Source organism: Aspergillus bombycis (genome assembly GCF_001792695.1).
Source record: "Aspergillus bombycis strain NRRL26010 chromosome Unknown contig00022, whole genome shotgun sequence".
NCBI classification, from domain to species: Eukaryota; Fungi; Ascomycota; class Eurotiomycetes; order Eurotiales; family Aspergillaceae; genus Aspergillus; species Aspergillus bombycis.
In genome coordinates, this window is record NW_019170024.1 from 263,707 (window position 1) to 285,333 (window position 21,627).

General features: G+C 48.4%; 8 protein-coding genes across 8 annotated transcripts; 2 read left to right on the forward strand and 6 right to left on the reverse strand.

Moving 5' to 3' along the window:
- Window positions 1–811: 811 nt before the first annotated feature.
- ABOM_004235 (MFS transporter) lies at window positions 812–2,702 on the reverse strand (the record flags this gene model as incomplete). Its single annotated transcript, XM_022531365.1, has 5 exons — window positions 812–1,666; window positions 1,725–2,056; window positions 2,118–2,209; window positions 2,268–2,289; window positions 2,351–2,702. 5 exons carry the CDS (start codon window positions 2,700–2,702, stop codon window positions 812–814), a joined length of 1,653 nt encoding a protein of 550 aa, XP_022391312.1.
- A 962-nt stretch (window positions 2,703–3,664) lies between these two features.
- ABOM_004236 (TTC39/IML2 family protein) lies at window positions 3,665–6,113 on the reverse strand (the record flags this gene model as incomplete). Its single annotated transcript, XM_022531366.1, has 6 exons — window positions 3,665–4,495; window positions 4,551–5,554; window positions 5,611–5,677; window positions 5,778–5,854; window positions 5,927–5,944; window positions 6,023–6,113. 6 exons carry the CDS (start codon window positions 6,111–6,113, stop codon window positions 3,665–3,667), a joined length of 2,088 nt encoding a protein of 695 aa, XP_022391313.1.
- Window positions 6,114–7,088: 975 nt separating this feature from the next.
- On the forward strand, window positions 7,089–7,501 carry ABOM_004237 (proteasome regulatory particle lid subunit SEM1; the record flags this gene model as incomplete). Its single annotated transcript, XM_022531367.1, has 2 exons — window positions 7,089–7,200; window positions 7,329–7,501. The coding sequence occupies 2 exons, from the start codon at window positions 7,089–7,091 to the stop codon at window positions 7,499–7,501; spliced, it is 285 nt and encodes a 94-aa protein (XP_022391322.1).
- A 687-nt stretch (window positions 7,502–8,188) lies between these two features.
- On the reverse strand, window positions 8,189–9,574 carry pgkA (phosphoglycerate kinase pgkA; the record flags this gene model as incomplete). Its single annotated transcript, XM_022531368.1, has 3 exons — window positions 8,189–8,955; window positions 9,016–9,436; window positions 9,509–9,574. The coding sequence occupies 3 exons, from the start codon at window positions 9,572–9,574 to the stop codon at window positions 8,189–8,191; spliced, it is 1,254 nt and encodes a 417-aa protein (XP_022391309.1).
- An 813-nt stretch (window positions 9,575–10,387) lies between these two features.
- On the reverse strand, window positions 10,388–11,496 carry ABOM_004239 (Mpv17/PMP22 family protein; the record flags this gene model as incomplete). Its single annotated transcript, XM_022531369.1, has 6 exons — window positions 10,388–10,459; window positions 10,534–10,700; window positions 10,753–11,095; window positions 11,159–11,184; window positions 11,238–11,328; window positions 11,431–11,496. The coding sequence occupies 6 exons, from the start codon at window positions 11,494–11,496 to the stop codon at window positions 10,388–10,390; spliced, it is 765 nt and encodes a 254-aa protein (XP_022391310.1).
- Window positions 11,497–12,211: 715 nt separating this feature from the next.
- ABOM_004240 (TRAPP trafficking subunit Trs65 domain-containing protein) lies at window positions 12,212–14,135 on the reverse strand (the record flags this gene model as incomplete). The annotated part of the gene is made up of 4 exons (XM_022531370.1): window positions 12,212–12,383; window positions 12,454–13,576; window positions 13,628–13,900; window positions 13,961–14,135. 4 exons carry the CDS (start codon window positions 14,133–14,135, stop codon window positions 12,212–12,214), a joined length of 1,743 nt encoding a protein of 580 aa, XP_022391277.1.
- Window positions 14,136–14,426: 291 nt separating this feature from the next.
- On the forward strand, window positions 14,427–16,969 carry ABOM_004241 (snoRNA-splicing protein PRP40; the record flags this gene model as incomplete). Its single annotated transcript, XM_022531371.1, has 4 exons — window positions 14,427–14,564; window positions 14,621–14,775; window positions 14,849–15,902; window positions 15,953–16,969. 4 exons carry the CDS (start codon window positions 14,427–14,429, stop codon window positions 16,967–16,969), a joined length of 2,364 nt encoding a protein of 787 aa, XP_022391276.1.
- A 1,939-nt stretch (window positions 16,970–18,908) lies between these two features.
- ABOM_004242 (ATP-binding cassette domain-containing protein) lies at window positions 18,909–21,387 on the reverse strand (the record flags this gene model as incomplete). Its single annotated transcript, XM_022531372.1, has 7 exons — window positions 18,909–19,170; window positions 19,211–20,299; window positions 20,356–20,452; window positions 20,509–20,670; window positions 20,728–21,130; window positions 21,274–21,298; window positions 21,368–21,387. The coding sequence occupies 7 exons, from the start codon at window positions 21,385–21,387 to the stop codon at window positions 18,909–18,911; spliced, it is 2,058 nt and encodes a 685-aa protein (XP_022391278.1).
- Window positions 21,388–21,627: the final 240 nt, after the last annotated feature.

Below are 21,627 nucleotides of genomic sequence, written 5' to 3' on the forward strand. Positions count from 1 at the left end.
TTGTCGAGAAGAGAAACTCTATAATAAAAGATGAAGGTGGCGGTTGACAGACTAGTTTACATAGAGCTGAGGCTTCTTAAATCCCTGCCACCCTGATATGTACGTGACTGTTACCTCAGTTTCTCAGGCGGTCCGCTTCATAAAGCCGCTACTTATATAATCACGTATATTATTATATTTTTATTGCAAGTATACGTGTAGATAGAATAATATTCTATATATATATTATTAAAAAAATATATATTAAAATTAATAGTTTAACTATTGAATTATATGTTTATAGATTTTACTCTGTAATATTGTCAGATCTTCTTTGTTCCCAGAAATATAACCATCCGTCGTATATAAAGTAATGATAAGAAACCTGAGCTTGAAAACAGCAGATTTAGGGCTACTTAAAAAGAAAAAGAAAAATAAAACTTGTCTAATAAAATACTAGGCCCCGTCATTTCTCAGACCCTCTGACGAGGAAAAGGGAGTCTGTACTCTAATTGGTCAATATATACCAAATCCAGACTTTTCCTTGTCCAGAGGGTCTGAGAGTGTTTAAGGTGGAATTAAGAAATAACAAAGAGAAATAAATGCCGCACAATCGCATATAGTCATAGTCTCATAATTAAAGAATTGCCTGTATTCCAAGTCACAGCTCTGGTATCTCTAGAAGTTCACGAAAACAACAAAAACTTTTATCCTTGCTTCGTCAAAGGGTATATGAAGCACTGAATCAACAACAACAAAAACAAACCTTACTCAACTATATCTCTTGGACATGATGTCGTCATAATCATTTAGTCACAAAAACAACGGGCGCTCAGTCCCCATATACAGAAGCACGAGACCACTTCCCAGCGGCCCTGATGCGCTTCCCAAAGATGTAAAACAAGTACGGAATGGGTATAAGCGCAACTGAAACAAAGCCCAAAACACTAGCAGCCCAGGGTACACCCAGCTTGCGAAACATAATACTGGCGAAGAGCGGGAAACAGCCGGCAAAGACACTCCGAAGGAAAGTATTAGCTGCCACAGCGCTGGCGGACACTTTCTGGAAGGTGTCAATCAGATAGTTGAGGGCAGCTTGGAAGATAGTGAAGAAGCCGAAGCCCATCATCACGGCACCCATTATGGGGCCGATCCAGTGAATGTCCGGCTGACCGGTCCAGCCGAACACGAACATGCCTGCGGCGAAGAAAACGGATCCTAGCATCATCGGGGGAAGGCGGGCTTCGGGAACGGGGAAATTGTTGTTTGCTTTGAAGCGCTTGACGTAAAACTTTTGGTTGAGAAGGTTGACGGCCGCGCCGAAGAGGATTCCGACTAGGTACCCCAGGAATGGCAATGCGCCGACAACTTGATTCCAGCCTCGGACCTCTTGGAATTCGACGGGGAAAGCTGCCAAACTGAGGTAGATGATACCGTAAACAAATGAGGCGTAGAGAGCAACCAAGAAACAAATTGGGGTTGTCAGGAGCTGGAAGGGGCGGATGAGGTACTTGTTGCCGAGTTCTTTGAATGTGACATCCCATTCCTCGTGGCGCGCGTGGAGAGCCCAGTTGCCACTTTCAAATCGAAGTCTCTGGGCCTTGTAGACTAATAACACCGGAGGGTAGCTTTCATCTAGGAACAGAACGTCCATCGCGAGGAAGAACATCATCATTATACCGGTGAGCTGGAAGAACAGATGTTAGAGTCTGTCGGTGGTGGTACGAATAAAAGGTAGTACTGACATATTCAGTCCATCTCCAACCAAGATAGCTTTGAACGATTGCACCACCAACAATGGGCCCCAGCACCGGTCCTCCAACCACGGCCATAGCATAACCAACAATGGCCGCTCCTCGCTGTTCCGCAGTCCAAATATCACTCAGAACACCGCCAGTATTAGTGACAGGTGCTGAACCAAAGAATCCGGTGAAAAACCGAGTGATCATAACAGTTTGCAGATCTTTGGCGGTAGCGGTGCCAAAGGAGAATACAGCGGCAATGAAGTATGGGGCTAAAACGGCGGGTTTACGCCCATAGACTTCAGATAACGGTGCCCATACAAGCGGTCCGAGCCCTAGAGTGACATCAGCCAAAGATCCCTTAACATAGGCGGGCTATCCAGCATTAGAACCTACCAAACCCGAATAACAGCAATGCTGTACCAAGAGTACCAACTTCCTCGCCGACACCGAATTCCGCATCGACTTGTCTCGTGCCTGTGGAGTAGCTGTCCTTGTCTCAGTATGCTATTGCCGGAAAACATAAAAGAAGGCACTGGATCATACATCGAACTGGCCCAAGTCGCACCTGGAATTCAAGCATTGTTAGGACTCTAGGCAATTAATATAGAGGTAAACGAGCTACATACCCATTGTTGTCAGCCCATACAATAGAGTGGTGATAGCCTTTTTCCTAAAACTCCAATTAAGCGGGAGATACGGGTCATCAGGCCCCTCAAAGTCCACAATCACATCAGTTGATGTTTTGGTATGTGTCAGAGGGTGCGTGAAGCGTGCAGTCTGACCAGGTTCTCGACTGCGAATTCTTGAAACTACCGACTGCGCACGTTGTTCAAAGACTGACAGGGCAGAGGCCGCCGTACTCTGCTTCTCCAGCGCTGCGTTGGGTCGTTCATCGTAGTTGGTGCGCCGCTGCTCTAGTGAGTTGCTATCATCGTCAAGAGAGCTATGGAATGAAGAGCGTTCTTCGTCTCTTGTCATGGCTTCATTAACTAATGACGTAGATAACGCAGGCTGCCAAGAAAATTCTGTAAAGTATTGAAAAGTCCCCAAAGGATGGTTTTCCTGTGAGACAGGAGTGGGAAACGCAAATTGGCGCCCAGGAGCAATCGAGCAGTGTGAGTAAACGTCACTGGTTCCAGGCAAAATCAAAAGTCTAGGCAATTCGAACAATTTTGACAGGAACCAGAACTATATATATAAAGTTCGTCTCCAACGGCCGGAGACAAAGCCGTCTTAACCGAGTCACCACCCCGAGACCGTAATCGGACGTCCGACCACATCTTCATTCGCCGGTAAATTCATTCGCCGCTAGGTTAGTTATGTAGTGGGGTCGCAGCTCGGCTGAAGCCCGTATTGATGATCATTCACCCACAGTCACCAGCAATCCAGAAATGCCAGGGGAAGTTGAATCGTGACATCTTATTAGTCGCTGCTCAGTTTTTTCAAAGCTAATCGTAGTTGAGTGGCATAATATCCGCATTCAATGCATTCGCCAAGCCCTGCCGAACCGCTCTGCGGAATATTTTCCGAGAGCGTTTTGGACGCTAAAAAGGACGATCGCTGGGGGAAAAGACCAGGAAAAGTGGACCGGATCCATCCAGTGTCACGTGAGACGTACAGGAAGGAAGGCCGACAAAGCTATCTTCAACAGCATGACGTTCATGCGCAGTTTCTTGACACAAGTAATCAAGAATTTACCGCGGCATCTTTGATTGAAATATTGACGTTTCCACCAAATACAAGCAAGCCATAAGCACTCCGGATAGGACAGAGGTGGGAGGAAGCTGTCTATGAATTGAGCCATGTTCAATAGTCTGTTAGGCAATCGCGACAAATCCTCAAACCACCATGTAGTCCTCTATTCATATATTCTACCCATCGTATATCTTGGAAAGAGAGCCCATGCAGATACATGTATATGATCGTAATACATAAATTCATCAATTGGTGGGAGTAGAGTGCGTGCTCTCCCACTTGCGCACTGCCTCCATGGCAGCGGTCACCTTGAGACCAATACGAGCGTCCAGCTCGTAGCTTTCCCACCTCGCAGCCTTCTCAAGATATTCCTTGCATTCCCGTACCTGCTGTCTTTCGAGTGGTGTAACTTCCTCGCTGTTAGCAGCCTTGGACTCGGTAGCCGGAGCATCGTGAGCGGCTATATAACCGGGACGTTCCATCCAGAGATTAGCCGCCATCTCGAAATGAGCCACTGGGTGAATCCAGTTGTCTTTAAGATGACCTGTGAACAGAGATTTGTCATGGTTGAGGACAGACTCTTTCAGCAATTTTCGGGACTCATCATGTTTACGCATCGCACGCAAAACGGCGGCCCGCAATAGCTGCAAAATTGCTTTCTCTTCGGGGCCTTCTCGGGACCACGTCTTGTTTTCGTCGCTTTCGGACCAGGCGAGCTTCTGCATTGATTCCTCTAGCTGTCCTTGTGTCATCCGGCTATGTCCGTTCCAGAAGAAGATCATCTCTTCGATGGGATCAACGCCAATTGCCTCCACAAGGGGCACACTCCACTCTTTCGCTCGCGCTTCCCACTTGGCAATTTTTCGTGCAACGAATACGTCGAAAGGTAGTTGCCGTGCCATGAAGCGCTTCTTTCCGGCAAACGATGGCGCAGTTCGGAAGTACTCTGTAGCTTTTTCTGCGTGCTCTTCCGCTTGTTTAGGGTCTGTTACAATAGTGCTCCGGTATAAGGAGAGATAAGATGCTCCTGCAATATAATAGTATAATGAGCGAGACCAGGAGTTCAACTCGACACACTAAACGCTCGTTAGCAGGTTCATACACAAGTTCCGCTTGAAGAGGAGCTCAAACCTCGAGAAATGCTTCTGCGCACAGCTCATACTTGTGAAGGTACATCGCGTTCAAGCTCCGCTCAAACACCCGCAAAGCTTCGACCTGCTTGAGCGGACTGCGCTCTTTACCGCACAGAAGCTCCAGAGATCTTTCTAAATTCTTGTTCGCTCCTTCCATCCTGGACTGTTCGAGCAGCCAGAGCTGACTCTTGGGGAACCGCTGCCTCATCTGCGCTAATAGAGCTTCGAGCCTCCGCTGAGGATAGCCCTGCACATCACCCTGGTCTCCCGGTACTGGATCTGGCATAATATCGCAGTAACGGACGAAACCATTGTAATAACCGAGGATCGCAAAAGCGGCAAGTGCGCCGATCAAATTGTTGAACTTACTAGCTTGCCATAGCATCCTCAGTCCCCGCTCTTTATCCCCGTAGAATCCAATGATGCTAAGCAGTTTGCTGAAGGCCGGAGGAACCATGGAGATAACAAGAAGAAGAATACCAAAACAAAAGTTAGAACCAGAGTGCACGAAGACATCAATCTGGTTTTTGAAGATATCTGAATCGGGATCGTGGCTAAGCATATCCGCGGGATTAGGCGTCGATGGCTCAGTCAACTCCCCAGATTTGCTGCTATCCTGAGAGACACTCAGATCAGACAACCTTTGGGATAGCCCTGTAGCCTCGACGGTGGCTGTCGGGTTGGGTTTGGATGCTTCGCCCTGGTCTGCAGGAGACACACCACCGGAAATTGACTGCATATATGCCTGCTCCATCTTGAGGATACCGTCTAGCGTGATGTATGCCTTTCTCATTTTATAGAACCCTTTGATACTTTCGGTAAGGCTCTCATTGAGCACACCCACAACAGCACTCATGAGCTGAGCCATCGCCTGACAAAGAGCGAACTCGGTGCCCGGCGAATAAATCGGCGAGTGATAAGTGTTAGGGGCATGGGAGTTGTGCTGAGCCTTATGTTGATCATTGGCCGCACTGGTCTCGGCCGTATTGAGTCGTTCCGATGCTGCCAGGGGTCAGTGATCAACCTAGTTCTTGCCGAGAGACCAAGGGTCCACGGACCTTGGCGCATAATCTCCTGTTCAAATCCCAGTGTCGCCCGGATAAATGCAACAACCCCTCGTCCAAGCTATACATGAAGAAAAAGGGATTGTAAGTAAAAGCATCCAAAGGGTCGCTGTGGATCCTAGGAGCAGTGGTAACGCTCCTCTACCACGGATAATACACACATTGTGAAAAGACGAAACTCCTTCCGAAAGACCATCCTCGGCGCCGTCAACGTCATCATTCAGGATTAGGGTTGCAGCTTTTCTCGTACAACATTAGTATATATCTTGACTGGGGCTTCGGGCATCCACAGGAGGTGAGAAGTACATACCCCGCATAGCATCCTCAACTACACATACGAGGAGACACAAATCAGTACATCACTGCACGCATAGCACATTGAGATGATTGCTAAAGAAACACTCACGATCCCGCAATTCAACCAACGAGTCCAAAGATTGCGTCGAGGCATTGGCACCAGCCTTCTTGCCATATAACCACGAGCCTACTTTGAGCATGGTGAAGGGTGCAGGTCGCGCGAACCGTCGCAAATGGATACGAGATGGGACGAAAGATGGATTGAAATCGTAATCAATTTTTCTCAGACGTCAGAGCGCAAGCCGAAGGGGAGCAAACCCCAAGAGACGAAAGCAAACAGAATGGGAAGAAAATACACTCTCCCATCAGATACGGGTCAAGGGTGTGAAGGGCTTCCAGGAACATAACCTTCTAGGATACAGAAAGGAAAAGCGGGAAATCAAGAACAATAAGTAGGAAAGGAAAAGAAGGGCCCAGTCATAAGAGCCGCGATAGGTAAGATGAATGGGTTAAGTACTAGTAGAACCGTGGTCCACTATGGCGGCGAGGCGGAGCGTCCGGCCATGCGATAAAGGGTAAAGAACGATGACCTGCCAGTGGATGTAAGAACTGCTGTTAATAACCTGGTTTAATGAGAATATTATGAACGCATACGGAGTACATTCTCCTCTTTGGCCCCATTCAGTGAATTAATTCGGTAGGATTATATCCGATCAGTCCTGGTTTTGCTGCTTTCACTTTTATGCAGGCTTTTTTTTTGTTTCTAAGTTCATTATGAACTTAAAGAGTTACTAAGAGATCTCAAAACCTACAGTCCCTCCGGCAGTTCCGAGAGCCTCAAAAAGAATGTGTACTTAATAGTAGTTTTTGTGTATTAACTAGTTAGTTAATGGACATTAATTAGTCACAAATCGGGTTGGCCTTAACTCACTAATTGTCGGTCTTGGCTTTCAGGTCTGGCGTCAGTGACCAACCCAAAGCCATCGATCGGTCTCCGCGCTTCTTACAGAAAGCAACAACCAAAAGCCCTCACCCATCAATTCTAATAATCACTACCTGCTTAGCTTCGGCTCTCTCCCATTTGAGCTATTCCTGAATACCCACACTTAAGAAAATATCTGGTTAATCGCTTATTCTTCTACTCCGAACACATCGTTCTCTCACCCCCACCCATCATGTCGAACACAACGCAATCCCACGATAAGCCCGAAGCTTCGCAGCAACCCCAACAGCAGAAGCCCCCCGTATTGGAGGAAGACGATGAATTCGAGGATTTCCCCGTTGAAGGTCAGACAATATCAGTGCATTCCGCCCGGTGAAAATAGCAAGAAAGACCAGCGACCGGATTGCGTTACTGGAAGCTTCGATTGCTTTGTGAGATGAGAGTTGCGCTGACCGAAGGTTTCTATCTGCAGACTGGCCACAAGAAGAAACCGAACAAGCGTCTGGAGCAGCGAACGGTGCTAATGGTCACCTGTGGGAGGAGAGCTGGGATGACGATGATGCCACCGAGGACTTCTCGAAGCAGTTGAAGTGCGTATTGGTCCCCTATGGTGGCCATGGTGGCCCCAGCTCCAGCTGTTGCTAGGAGCTCGGTGTCATTGTGGCTATTCATATTACTTCATGACACGGTATTAATATTGTTGGTTTGATTGCAGGGAGGAACTGAAGAAGGTCGAAGCATCCCGTTAGTATGCAGTGTGGCATGGTATCGGTTCGCGAGATGAATGACAGCTCAATGAATTAATTGACCGTGGAACTACAATTATATCAAGATGAAACGCTATACATAACCTCACAACGGGGCTAGGCTAGATCTCGACGCTCGAAGAGTTTACTTCAAGTCTTCTTTGAACCGCACTGTACTGGGATTGAGGATGTGCAGTTGAGGAGGCGACATATGATGGGATACTTGGCAGCAGGCTTACAAGCGAGAAGAGGTGGCGACAGTTTGTCTCGTCACGTATCCTATATCTACATACAATATAATTGTGAAACGAATTCAAACTTCATCCCACACCTGATTGAGTTCCGTGTCCAACCCTAGTTGCTTAAAACAGTCACAGCTTAGGACCCAACACTATGTTATAACACTCTATCATCAGAACCTTTCTTGTCATGACACAAAGATGAACAGAATGGCTAATTTTGGATTAATTTATCGTCTCATGTACATTACATTTATGAAAGTTAAACGTCCCTCATAAGCGAGAAGACATGCTGGACATGAAGACTGTCCGACGCTTCCCCCTTTCAACACATTATGGCATTTCGCTTACTTACTTGACAGAGCAGCAACACCAGGGAGCTCCTTGCCCTCAAGAAGCTCCAAGGAAGCACCACCACCGGTGGAGACGTGGCTGAGCTTGTCCTCAGCCTTGTACTTGGCGGCGACGGTTGCGGTGTCCCCACCGCCGATGATGACAATGGAACCAGACTGAGCAGCCGCAACAGCAGCATCGAGGGTCTTCTTGGTAGCGTTGGCGAATGGCTCCAATTCGAAGACACCAGGAGGGCCGTTCCAGAGAATGGTCTTGGCCTCGGCAATGGTCTTCTTGTACAGCTCAACACTCTTCTCACCGACATCCAGACCCATGTATCCATCGGGGATACCGTCAGCATCGGTGGCATAACCAGTCTTGGCATCAGCAGCGAACTTGTCAGCGGTCACGTAGTCGACGGGCAGAACAATCTTGACGTTGTTCTTCTTGGCCTTCTCAACGATCTCGCCGACAATCTTGCTACCGGCCTCATCGAACAAGCTGTTGCCAATCTTGACGTTCTCGAGGGTCTTCTTGAAAGTGAAGGCCATAGCACCAGTGATGATCAAACTGTTGACCTTGGGCAACAAGTTGTCGATCAGCTGGATCTTGTCAGAGACCTTGGCACCTCCCAGAATGGCCAGGAAGGGGCGCTGGGGGCTTTCCAAAGCCTTAGCGAAGTACTCAAGTTCCTTCTTCACCAGGAAGCCAGAAGCCTTCTGGGGCAGGTTGACACCAACCATGGAGCTGTGAGCACGGTGGGCAGTTCCAAAAGCGTCGTCTAAGGGATAAAAGTTAGCATAGGGAGACAAACCACGATTGGAAATCCATAAGAACTTACTGATGTAGACGTCACCAAGAGCAGTCAATCCCTTGCGGAACTCTGCGACCTTCTCCTGGTCAGCCTTGACCTTCTTGCCCTCGGCATCCTTGGAGCTGCCCTCCTCCTCGGCGTGGAAGCGGAGGTTCTCAAGGAGGATGATCTGGCCACCAGTGGCCTTGTTCACAGCCTCCTCAGTATCCTTGCCGACGCAGTTCTCGGCGAAGATGACGCTCTTGCCAAGCAGCTTCTCCAGCTCAGCAGCGACAGGCTTCAGGCTGTACTTGGGGTTGACCTTGCCATCGGGACGGCCGAGGTGGGACATGAGGACAACGGCCTTAGCACCATTCTCAATAGCATATTTGATGGTAGGCAGAGCACCGACGATACGCTGGTTGTTGGTGATTTTCTTTTCCGCATCGAGAGGGACGTTGAAGTCGACCTAGTAGTTGTCAAGCATTAGCATTGGCTGGTCCGCGCGAATGATCGAGCTTCATTCGGTGTAGGTACATACACGGATCAAGACGCGCTTGTCCTTGAGGTCGACATCGGTGATGGCAAGCTTGTTGGAGAGAGACATTATGGACGATGTTCTATCACACAAGGTGGGGGGTGGTCAGCGTGAAAGATCAGGGCAGCACGAAGGGGGGCGGAGCACCTTTTAAATGAGTGAGGGGAAGTTTAGAAATACTCAATGCGTTTCACGGTGAACACCAGTCTCCTGATAGAAGCGATCGGTTCAGCGGCGGGGTAGAGGAACATTGTTTTGTCTCGTTTGGTGGGGCCACCGGTGAGAGATTCGCTGACGCATCGGACTGTTGCGGGACTGATGTCAATGATGACGGAAGGGTCCGGGGACCTCAGGGCACTCCAGATGCTTGCATTCTCGATAGCCTCGGATCGAGCTACTGTAGATCGGTTTGCTTCAAGTAATGGAATTATATACTACCGCTCTGCCGTTCTCGTACGGAAGGGCAGAGGGGCCCTGCCCCTCCCTCTTGCCTACCTTATCCGCCCGCCGCTCAGGAGTGGAAACAGAAAGAACCATCCATGGCGCTTAATCGATTGGCATTATACCACCTCAAAGTCTACGGTGAGAATCATATGACAAAAGCTCGGTGAAACAATGTGTAGATGGTGTTACACCTTGTTTAATGATATGCGTGCGAAAACAACCAGTAGTGAAATTGACACCTTTTGAACCGTCCCACCGAAGGGGGAAAGACCTAGACACCAGCCATAAGAATAAGGCAGCAGAACCCCAACGATAACATACAACGCCCGGAAAACATCTAGTGACACAAGGAAAAAAAACAAAGAGCGACAAATTTGAAATGACTGACGATCCGAAACCCACCCGAAACCATCAATGTCATCATCGCAGGTGATTCAATCAATCTTCCTCGGAAGAGTTGGTCAAGGACAAGTACGCAGTCCAGGCGATACCAATAGAGGACACAAATGGCTACGGAAGAGAACAATGAGGTTAGCATTATACAGGCTCGGGTTGTTGCCTTAGGGTAACAATGCAACACTTACAATTTGAAATTGAATTGGAACGACCCGGAAGTTAAGAACCTGCACAGCTGGCCAGAGGACGAAATTGGCCTTAAGAGTGGGCAGGTAAACGTCCTGGAATTTGCGGGTCAAGGCTCTACGCCCACCGCCTTCAGCGAGTGTCATGAAGGTGAAGAAACACACCAGACCTATAGCGCTGTTAGCATCCCATATATATTTGCAGTCCGTAGATCGCCGTACCGAAAGGCGCGAAGAGAAACTGGTCTACAGCAACTCGCTTCAAGGCCGGAATGGTCGGGTTTTTCTTGGTGAGTGGGAATGTCCGAGATAAAAATCCGAACCACTTGAACTGGATCGGTGCCATGAAGAAACCATATGACATGAACCGGGTCAGTCGCTCAAAGTCAAAAGGCGGAGGCAAGGGTCTCGCGTGCCCCAACTCCCCAAGAGCTGGTGGCTTCTCCTTATCAAGATCATGAATTTCGATTGAGATGAGATCGCCAGGATCATAATTCGGTCGGCCCGGTCGAGCCCTGAACGCCGTAATCAGCTGCGCAACTGTATCCGCAACTCCACCAAGGACCTACGGCATTCAAGATTAGTTGCGTTTGTCGAGAACAAAGACGTTAGCCTAAGGGATAGTTACCGCGTTGGTCACCATAGTAGTCAATACTACAGAGTGGATTAGCTTGTCGCCTTTGATGCGTTAGATACAAGAGGCTTACTCGGCTTCTCCGCATAGTAGGAGTTGAATTTGGCCGCCAACCGCATCGCAACCGCCATTTCGATGAGGAAAATTATGCTGTGGAGCAAGGGCTGTATACAAGAAGTTAATGAGTTATCGGTGACTGTGCAAAAAAGATAAGGTTGCATGTAATAAGTGTTTGTAAAAAAAGCCATGGATGTTCTAACACTTACCAAACGGCCATAGATGTATCTCCGGTTGAGTCCATCCAGAATTCTTCGACGCGCCGCGGAGAACATGGTGAAGCTAATTGAAACCGAAAACTAATAGATAATCGGAGTGGAAAAGGATCGAAGGCGAAGGCAAGATTCCGCTCGGCGGGATCCAGCCAGTATGACGCAAAGGAGAGGTCAAGGGCAAAAGAAGGGAGGCAAGTTGGACAAGAAACCCACAACGCTAACCCAGTAAAAATATATGGAATATGTACCGACGTCAGTGGGATAGGTCTCCACTAAATAGCCAGTGATGAAGGTCGATCACCCTGTCCAGCTGGGGGGATGGAATCTTGATGGGGTTTCAGATTGTCGTGTGTCTTGTGTCAAGAGGCAATAAGGCTGCCGTTATCTATTTAATTGTGGTATTGCGGGCGCGTAGATCCAATCCCACCCTGAGATCAGCTGTCCAGTCATTGTGTCCGCCTTGCCGCCGCCTTCCGCTTTGCATAATTTTTCTGCCTCTGGGGCCGAATCATTACTAGTTTGCATCATAGACTGGTTCACTGTAGGATTTACCAGCCTAGAAGATTTGTTTGGCCCCTTTTTCTTTTAGTCTTTCAATATAGCTTCCATGGTTATAAATAGTAAGTAATAATGGAAGTGCTACTCCGGAGTACTCTCCCTGCATGTTAGCCGCCGATTTCTAAATCACATGAAAGTCTATATTATATCAACGCAGGAGGCATTCCTGGCTTCCAGGACGATAGCGTCATGTATGTACGGTACTCTAAGTCGTATCCTAAGGTTGTATTCCTTTCCTATCAAAGGATAGGATATCCGGGAGATCTTTGATGTCTGTCGTTTCATTCGTGTTGACTTCCACAAGACGCACGGCTTCTAAATGGAGCGCCCCCACTGCCAACGGAAGCAGCTTTAGTTCTGTCGCAAAACATGTTCCGGGTAGAAGTGGACTATCCAAACACATCGAATCAGTCTATCTGTAATATACGTAGATCATTTGCGCAGTTGGGTAAGACTTACCCGACCCGAAGATCCGTGCTCAGACAGACCAGCTCTGCCTCTTGCCCTGCCACACTCTTCTGCATGGCATGAACGATATTATCATCTGTCACAGCTTCGGCAACTTGATCCTCCCGTCGACTTGTGAGCGATGAAGACGATGGTCGGGCTACGTGACTCCTTGGATCGGCTCGCTTCCTTCGTGGAATGGCAATCAAAGCGAATTTACGAGGCGTTGTTGACCGATTGACAATAAAAACGTTCCAAGAGAAGGGTTTCCCGACCACCACACTCGCAGGGCCAGAAAATGACACGGTCACTCCCATATCTGCTACAGAATACGCCCTTTCCCGGAAGGAGCTCCTGCTGGGAGGCCCTCCAGTTGCAGTATTGGATTGATTCGGCGTCATAGGAAGACTAGCCGGTCGGTTGGTCCGTTGCAAAGCCTGACTCGGTCCACCAAACGTAGGGTTGAGGGCCATAGAAAAATCAACATTTGTCCTCCATTGCATCAGAATCCGTGGGTTGCAATTGTCCGATAGTTTAATAATGGCCTCCAGACGGATGTCTAAGATGCTGACCATCACCGTTGTCGAGGGATTAGGATCTGGGCCATATTCTGGCGTCAGTTTATACACCAAAGTAATGTCATCCCGGGGACGACACGATATGGGCGGAACTAGCTCTAATGCATCAGAGAGGGTTTCGATTTTCCCATCTGACATGTGGAGTTCTGCTTTATCGAAGACAACTTCGCAACTGAGGAATGGTGTCACCTCGAAATCAAGGCTTGCCACGGTTGTTGGCCGTCCAGAATAAGAATTCAACCGAGAGTATCGTATCCTTGCACTGGCTGCAGGCACAACCCGTATCGGATGACCTGATTGTTGCTGGACATTATAGATAGGATCTTCGCTATATTGTGCGGGGACAACTCGCAGAAGTCTAGATGCTGGCAGAAAGGGATCCTTGTGTGGGAAAGCGTTATCAGACGACAATGGCTGCAGAATGTTTGTAGATGCAGGAACCAATGGAGGAAGATAGTCGTCATCGCGGGACTCCTGTTGTCGACTTTCAGACGGGCTGAGGCTAACGGATGCAATAAATAGAAGAGAGGGGTGCTGAATCCGTATGCGAGGGCGTTCTGGCAGGGTTAGTAAAATGACTAGTAGACTTTAGACACAGCGGCCCATACTGAGAAATGTCTCAATGCTCCAAATCACGTAGACATGGTTACCACTTCCCGCCTCTCCTTCGAATTCATTCACCACTACCAGCGGCTCTTCATCTCTACTAACAACCCCTGAGAATATTAGGTCCCTAGTAGGTGTGGGGTTCTCAGCAACTGTTTCAGCTGGGTCGATGGCGAATACATCGAGCCTCACTTCCAGATGCTGAAGGTGGTGTTTTAGGCTCGCCTGCGAGCAGTTGGAGAGTCTCAGAACGATGCGGGCAGTGCAGAACTCATCTGTATGATACTATCTATGAGTAAGAGACAGCTCGATTAGGAGACCAGGTATTTACGTACCAAAGAATAGAAGTGAGCGCTGAGGTACAAATGAGAGAACAGACGATAAATCATCCGCTCCCCCTTCCAAGGCAGACGTCAGCGCCGCCTCCAGATCTATATCTGAAGCATGCGGGACAACTGTATCTAGCACAGAATGTCTTAGAAATTCCCCAGGGATTTCGAGGCTCGGCATTGTGAGAACAACTACCGCATGCCCATCTGCCGATTAGCGGTAGCAAGCGACACGCGACAATCACGAAATTTAGGGCGAACTGCTCAATGGACTCTGTCAATATATGTCCAATTTAAAAAGAGTTTCGAGGGTTGTCGGAGATGATGCTCGGTGTATGGGGTTTGGGGTGCAAACAGTGCAAACATCTTTGGTTGGAAGGAAGGCAGAGCTTCGGACACTACTTTTTCGAGCTCCGCGCGTGTTCCATCTGAACGACATCACTGTTGCTCTGGGGAACTTCCCACAAACATTATGAATCCGATGAATGGCCCAGGGGCGTCTTCTCTTTGGCAGGAGGCTCGCAACTCCGATGGAAGGGTATACTATTACAATGTCCAGACAAAAGCCACACAATGGAATAAGCCTGTGGAGTTGATGACGCCCGTCGAGGTACGTTTCCTCCCATAATCTACGTTTGTATTTGCTAACCTGGTCTCATTCGATAGCGTGCTTTGGCGAATCAACCATGGAAAGAGTATACTGCTGATGGTGGTCGAAAGTATTGGTACAATACGGAGACCAAGCAAAGCACTTGGGAGATGCCAGATGTCTATAAAAATGCTTTGGCGCAAGCTCAGACGGCCCAACCTCCGCCCGCAGCGTATGTCTTTTGACCTTAGAGCATCTTATATATCTTTTCTCTTGGATCTTCACATACTAACTCATGCGCATAGGGCGCCAACGTTTGTCGCAGGCGGTGTTAGCTCATTTTCCTCCTATCCACAGCAGCGTGAACGCGACGACTACGATCGAGGATATGGCGATAGACGTGGTGGATATGGCTCTGGCGATGCCAATGGGCTTGTGGCTGCCCCTATGCTGGGGACGACTACAGAGCCAGAGTACGGTTCACTTGAGGAGGCGGAAAATGCGTTCATGAAAATGCTCAGACGCCATAATGTACAACCGGATTGGTCTTGGGAGCAAACTATTCGCGCAACTGTTAAGGACCCTCAATACCGTGCTCTAAAAGACCCCAAAGACCGCAAGGCAGCCTTTGAAAAATACGCGGTCGAGGTTCGCATGCAGGAAAAGGATCGGGCGAAAGAAAGATTCGCTAAGCTCAGAGCAGATTTCAATACCATGCTGAAGCGTCATCCTGAAATCAAGCATTATAGTCGCTGGAAGACCATTCGGCCGATTATTGAGGGCGAGACTATCTTCAGATCTACGGATGATGAGGATGAAAGGCGCCAACTATTCGAGGAGTACGTTCTTGAACTCAAGAAAGAGCACGCCGAACAGGAATCCGTTAAGCGCAAAGCTGCAATGGATGAACTGGTGAATATTCTGAAGTCACTCGAGCTCGAGCCGTACACACGGTGGTCTGAAGCGCATGCAATCATTCAGTCAAATGACCAAGTGCAAAATGACGATAAGTTCAAATCCCTCAGCAAGTCTGATATTTTGACTGTCTTTGAAAACCATATCAAGTCCCTTGAACGGGCATTCAATGATGCGCGTCAACAACAGAAAGCCGCAAAGGCAAGAAAAGAGCGTCATGCTCGTGAGCAATTTACTGAACTTCTGAAAGAGCTGAGGTCTCAGGGCAAGATCAAGGCTGGCAGCAAATGGATGAACATCTACCCATTGATTAAAGAAGACCCGCGTTATCTTGGAATATTGGGTAATTCGGGTTCATCCCCCCTAGATCTCCTTTGGGATGTGGTTGAGGAAGAAGAGCGGTCACTTCGAGGCCCGCGAAATGATGTTTTGGATGTTCTTGATGTGAGTAATCCTGACTTATATGTTTCTGTCTACTGACACGCCTTTCGCAGGACAAACGCTTTGATGTTACGCCCAAGACTACCTTCGAGGAATTCCATGGCATCGTGCTTGCTGATCGCCGCACAGCCAATCTTGATCAGGAGATCCTTCAACTTATCTTCCAGCGCATTCAGGATAAAGCAATTCGACGGACTGAAGAGGAAAAGCATGCGGCCGATCGTCATCAGCGCCGTGCTGTTGATGCCCTACGCTCGCGGATTAAACGTCTGGAGCCTCCTGTCCGACCGACAGATACTTGGGAACAAGTGCGGCCCAGAATTGAAAAATACGAGGAATATAAGGCTATCGAATCAGATGAACTTCGACAGGCTGCTTTTGACAAGGTCATTCGCCGCCTAAAGGAGAAGGAAGAGGATACTGACCGGGACCGTGACCGAGATCGTGGTAGCCGACGCGACCATTATGACCGCAGTGAGCGCGATCATCGTAGTTATAGAGGCGAGAGGCGAGGAGCTTCCAGTCGCCTTAGTCGTACCCCCGAACCGGATGCCTATGAGGCAGACCGGCGTAAAGCCCAGGCAGACCGCGAGCGTTCCTACCGGAAGGTTAGTGGGCTCTCACCGGTGCGAGAGAGGCGAGAAGAACGTGATCGAGAAAGGGACCGAGATAGGGATCGCTACCGCGAGCGTGATCGTGATCGTGATCGTGAACGAAGCACTCGTTCTCTCAGTCACTATGACCGCGAACGCCGCGACCGGGAAGAAGAGCGTGAAAGACTCTATCGCACCCGCGGTGATCCACGGGGCAATCGGGACGAGCTTGACTACGGTGCGGATACTCGAAGCATCGTCAGCAATGACCGTCGGCGCAGGCGTGATAGCGACACAGAAAGCGTGGCCAGTCGCTCTGCTAAACGGTATCGTCGTGACAGCCGCGAACGGGAGCGCAGTGGAGGTCCCAAACGTGACAAAGACCGTCGCGAGCGCACCCCAGCGGTAGAGGAAGCCAAGAAGGAGGAGAAGGCTGTCCATTCTGGTAGCGAAGAAGGGGAGATCGAGGAAGATTAAGTATTTTTAAGTAGTATTATGAATGGGTATGCAGTTAGGAAGTCAATACATCAATTTCAAGTAAACAAAACAGGGCTCCTCTATCACCAGACTATCCAGTCCTCGGATGATTGTTTTTCTCTCGCTACTCGAGTCCAGTCCCTAAGCTAGAGCATACTCCGAGCAGCAGCCTACCAGCCCTTGATATCAATACTTCCACCCCAACGCTAGCAGTGTCCAGTGCCTCTTAAATGATAACCTCAATTGATTACACGTCTGTACCCCGATAACTACATTCTTAGATAGTTTGTAACTCTTCAAGTTCAATAGTCCAGAACAGTACTCCCGTACAGGTGTTCTTGGTCGTGAGAGTAGACAGGGTTCGGCTACTATGTCATATGCATTCCTGATACAAGAGGGTTACAGTACTGGAGCTCACCCTAAAATCCATTTGGATCGGTTAGTATATTCTTAGCTGAAACAGGGCTTACCCTTTTGTCGAGCCTCAGCGGAGTGCTACACAACAGTTTAGGGCAGACAGGTGCTATGAAGCATTCAGGAAAGGGGGCAAACGAGCGGATTGGAGAAATGGCTTGGGAAGGTTTATAGGTTGTCCACTACCCATGCTAGGTAATAGATGGTTCAACTTATATCAAGCTTCTCTTACCAAAGGAAAGAGAAATGATCTTGCGCCAATCTGTAGCCCTTCAAATGAGCCATAGTACATGGTTTGAGTATATATCTAACACCTCATATTTTCGGGTAGTGGGTCTTTAAGCTATCATGACAATAGTCCTTCCAAGACCAATGACAAGAAACATTCAATGGCTTTATCGAAGGATATGATCAAAACATTGTCACTAATCTTACTTTTGTTCAAGTCATGTCGGTGGGTTTACTCGAACCTGGACTTGTTTTCGCGTGATATTGCAGAGCTGTCTTAGAGATCAGATTCGGTCCATCTTTCCAGTACTCGCAGAGAGATCATTCAGTGCTGTCCATGATATACTTCCTATTTTACTTCTTCCTGTGCTTCGTAGTTTCTAGATACACGGTTTCATCCAAGCTTAGGGTACTCATCCATATCCAAGTCTCCGAAAACGCAATGGAAGACACGTTTTAATACACGGCTTTCAGTTGAGAGGCATCTTAAAAATAAAGAAAGCTGCCTCTTGGTGGTATATCTGTTTTGGTTTGTATATGCTATCGTTGTAAATGCAGATGTTGGTTATTCTCTTACGAGGGGAATATATAATATACAGATATATACCCAGGCTTGGTTATTATCCAAAGTATTTGAGCACTAACAATTTAACGAATATGTCACCAGAGGTGCGTAAAGAAGAAAAGGAAACTCGAAGTTTACTATATATCACAATTTAATAGACAACTTTGGTCTGACCAGAGACTTCTCAGGTGTGGCCGATTAGAGCTGGGCCCATTAGATACTCACGATCTTTGCAAGGGCACCTGGGATACAGCAGGTCTGACTCCCTGGGGACTCTTAATTCCTAACATAACCAGCTACTTTGGCATCTCAGTATCACACCCAAATTGCAAAATGTGAACACTACTTCATTTGACTACCGTACATACAATACGAGTGTAAGCAACAAGGCTGTTCACAGACAAGTGAAGAATATGAACTATGGTCAGCTATCTTGACCTATATCCAGTCCCTTTGCCTTCGCCGAATCATCTACATGCCGGTCAAGTGACCATCTATGCCATAAAATCATCAAAACTTTTGACAATCACAACTCCGCATGATCACGCCATCCAAAAAACCATTACCCAAAAATCCCCCATTTGAACTAGGGTCCTATGTCTCCACGTACGAACATGGTGAAGACAACAAATTAAATTTTGCGGACAGTGTGGGTGTGGGTGTGAGAAGGACAACAATGAGAGACGACAACCGGACGCAGCGAAGCGGACTAGAACAGGTAGACCACCGGCCCTAGTCATTGTTGTCTTCTTCATCGTCTTCCTCCTCCGAAGCACCATCCATATCACCAAGAGGGCGCACACCACGAAGACGGCGCCGCCTAGTTTGAGTTGAAGCCTTGGTAACGCCGAAAAACGCCACTAACCGAAGGTCCCTCCGTTTCCCGCGACGTCGATCTTGCCGCCGGTGGGGGTTGCGATCATCATAATCTCTATGACGGTCGCGGTCACGCTTCCCTGGGACAACCGTTTCAATTCTCCTCTTCCAAGAAGAACTAAGGATATAAACGTCAGCGTAAAATTCGTGTACAATACTAGCTCAGGAGACTTACAAAGTTGCCGCTCAACTTCTGTTCCTGGTCCATCTGACTCTGGTACTTGTTGATACGAGGACGGTAACTGTTGGGATCACGACGGAAGGTAACATCCAGGCTCCGCAAGAAGCTGTTGCAGCCGGTAACCAGAGACTCGGGGCTGTTGGCATGCGCATCGATAGAAGGCTTGCCGTCGAAAACAATGACTCTGTCAGCAAGATAAGTCGACATGATAAAGTCGTGCTCGACAATGAAAGCGGTCTTCTTGGTGTGCATGATGAAACGCTTGATGACCCTCGCGGCCACGATACGCTGCTCGGAGTCGAGATAAGCACTGGGCTCGTCAATCAAGTAAATATCGGCGGGAATTCCGAGAGCTAGGACGATAGCAACACGCTGCAATTCACCACCGGACAGGTTTTGAACTTCCTGGTCAATGAAATCGTCGATCTTGAGGGGTTTGTAGACATCGGTCTGGAACTGTGGGGACAAGAAAGCAGCCTTGATACGCTTGAAGAACAACTGACGAACAGTGCCTTGGAACTTCGGGGTAATCTTCTGAGGCTTCATGCTGATGTTCAACTTGGGTACTGAAACACCGTTATCGGGCTTCTCGGCGCCAGCAAGCATCTTACAGAAAGTGGTCTTGCCGGTACCATTCTCTCCCATCATGACGACAATCTCCGAGTCTGTAAAGTTACCACCATCAATCTTCAAGTGGAAGTTACCAAGAGTTTTCTCCATGCTTGGGTAGTTGAAAGCACGGTCCCTGTTAACCATGAAGTCATCACCTGCTTCGGCGAGACGGAAGGTGAGAGATTCCTCTCGGAATCGAAGGTTCTCAGTCGGGATATGACCATCCAAGAAGATATTGATACCTTCACGAACCGAAGAGGGCAATGTGACCACACCATAAACTGCAGGCCTTCCGTAAAGCACGCAAACAAAATCGGAAAGGTAGTCAAGGACAGCCAAATCGTGCTCAACAACGATAACATAGTCGTCGGGTCGCAGAAGCTCTCGGATGGTACGGGCGGCAGCGAGACGTTGTTTGACATCAAGATAAGAAGAGGGTTCGTCAAACATGTAACTATAACTCTGTTAGAACCAAAGTATCAATCATCAAATCAGGCAAATCCGTCTTACACGTCGGCCTTCTGGACGCAGACCAGACCAATGGCGAACCGCTGAAGCTCTCCTCCAGAAAGATGGCCAATGTCACGTCCGTGAACTTGCCGAAGCTCTATTAAGAAGTCCTGGTTAGCGATGGAACAAGCCAAGAGTGCAAGCTCTACATACCAAGGACATCAAGGATGTGATCCATGTTGTCCATCTGAGCACGAGCTTTGATGAGGTCGCCGACATTCTGGACTGGACCCTTCACTGCTCTAGGGATCTGGTCGACATACTGAGGCTTCACAACAGCCTTCAGGTTGTCTTCCAACACCTTGGTGAAATAGTCTGTATCATGTTAGCAACCGTTCTTTCCTTCCCGCACGGCTCCAAAATGAAACGTACTCTGCAGTTCGGAACCACGGAAATACTTCAGGATTTCTTCCCAGTCGGGAGGGTTGTCATAACGCCCAAGGTTAGGCTTCAGCTTGCCGCTAAGAATCTTCAGAGCAGTACTCTTTCCGATACCGTTTGTACCGACGAGACCAAGAACCTGTCCGGGGCGAGGCATGGGAAGACGGTGAAGCTTGAAACTGTTCGCGGAGTAACGGTGGGTGACCTGGGTTTCCAAGTTGGTCGGCAAGTTGATAATATGGATCGCACCGAAAGGACATTTCTTAGGACAGATACCGCAACCGATACAGAGGCGCTCGGAGATGAAGGCGATCTTCGATTCGGGGGTGACCTCGATACAAAGCTTACCCGTCCGGACGACGGGGCAAGACTTCTTACATTCCTGGCGACATTTCTGAGAATAGATAAGTATCAACCTATAAATGGAAATAGAAAGCAGGTGTATGTTGCGTACCTTCGGTTTGCACTGATTGAAGTATGCGTGAGCAAAAAAGCTGCATACCTATACAATCGACAGCGGGGCAGTTTCGAACTTACTTTGTCACTGTTGACAATAGCAATTCTATAAACAAAATCGTATTAGGGAATGCTTCTATGTATATGGCATTAACTACATCACAAGGGGCCATACCTGGTAAGCTTGTCAGACATGGTGCCTGTTCAAGTCGTTTCGACGCGCAAATGGGTAGACTGATGGCTATATATATGTATAAGTAGGTGTAAGAGCAATGTCCACAGTGGAGTGGTCTCTACCGGGCAGAAAAGTTGACACTGCTCCAGTCGAGCTGGCGGAAGGCAAGAGACACCAGATAACTGCACGAACAGATTGCCAGCAGGTACTGAAGTGGAGGAAAGGACAGTGCTGAAAGGCCTCGAGAAAGAGGGGCTTGG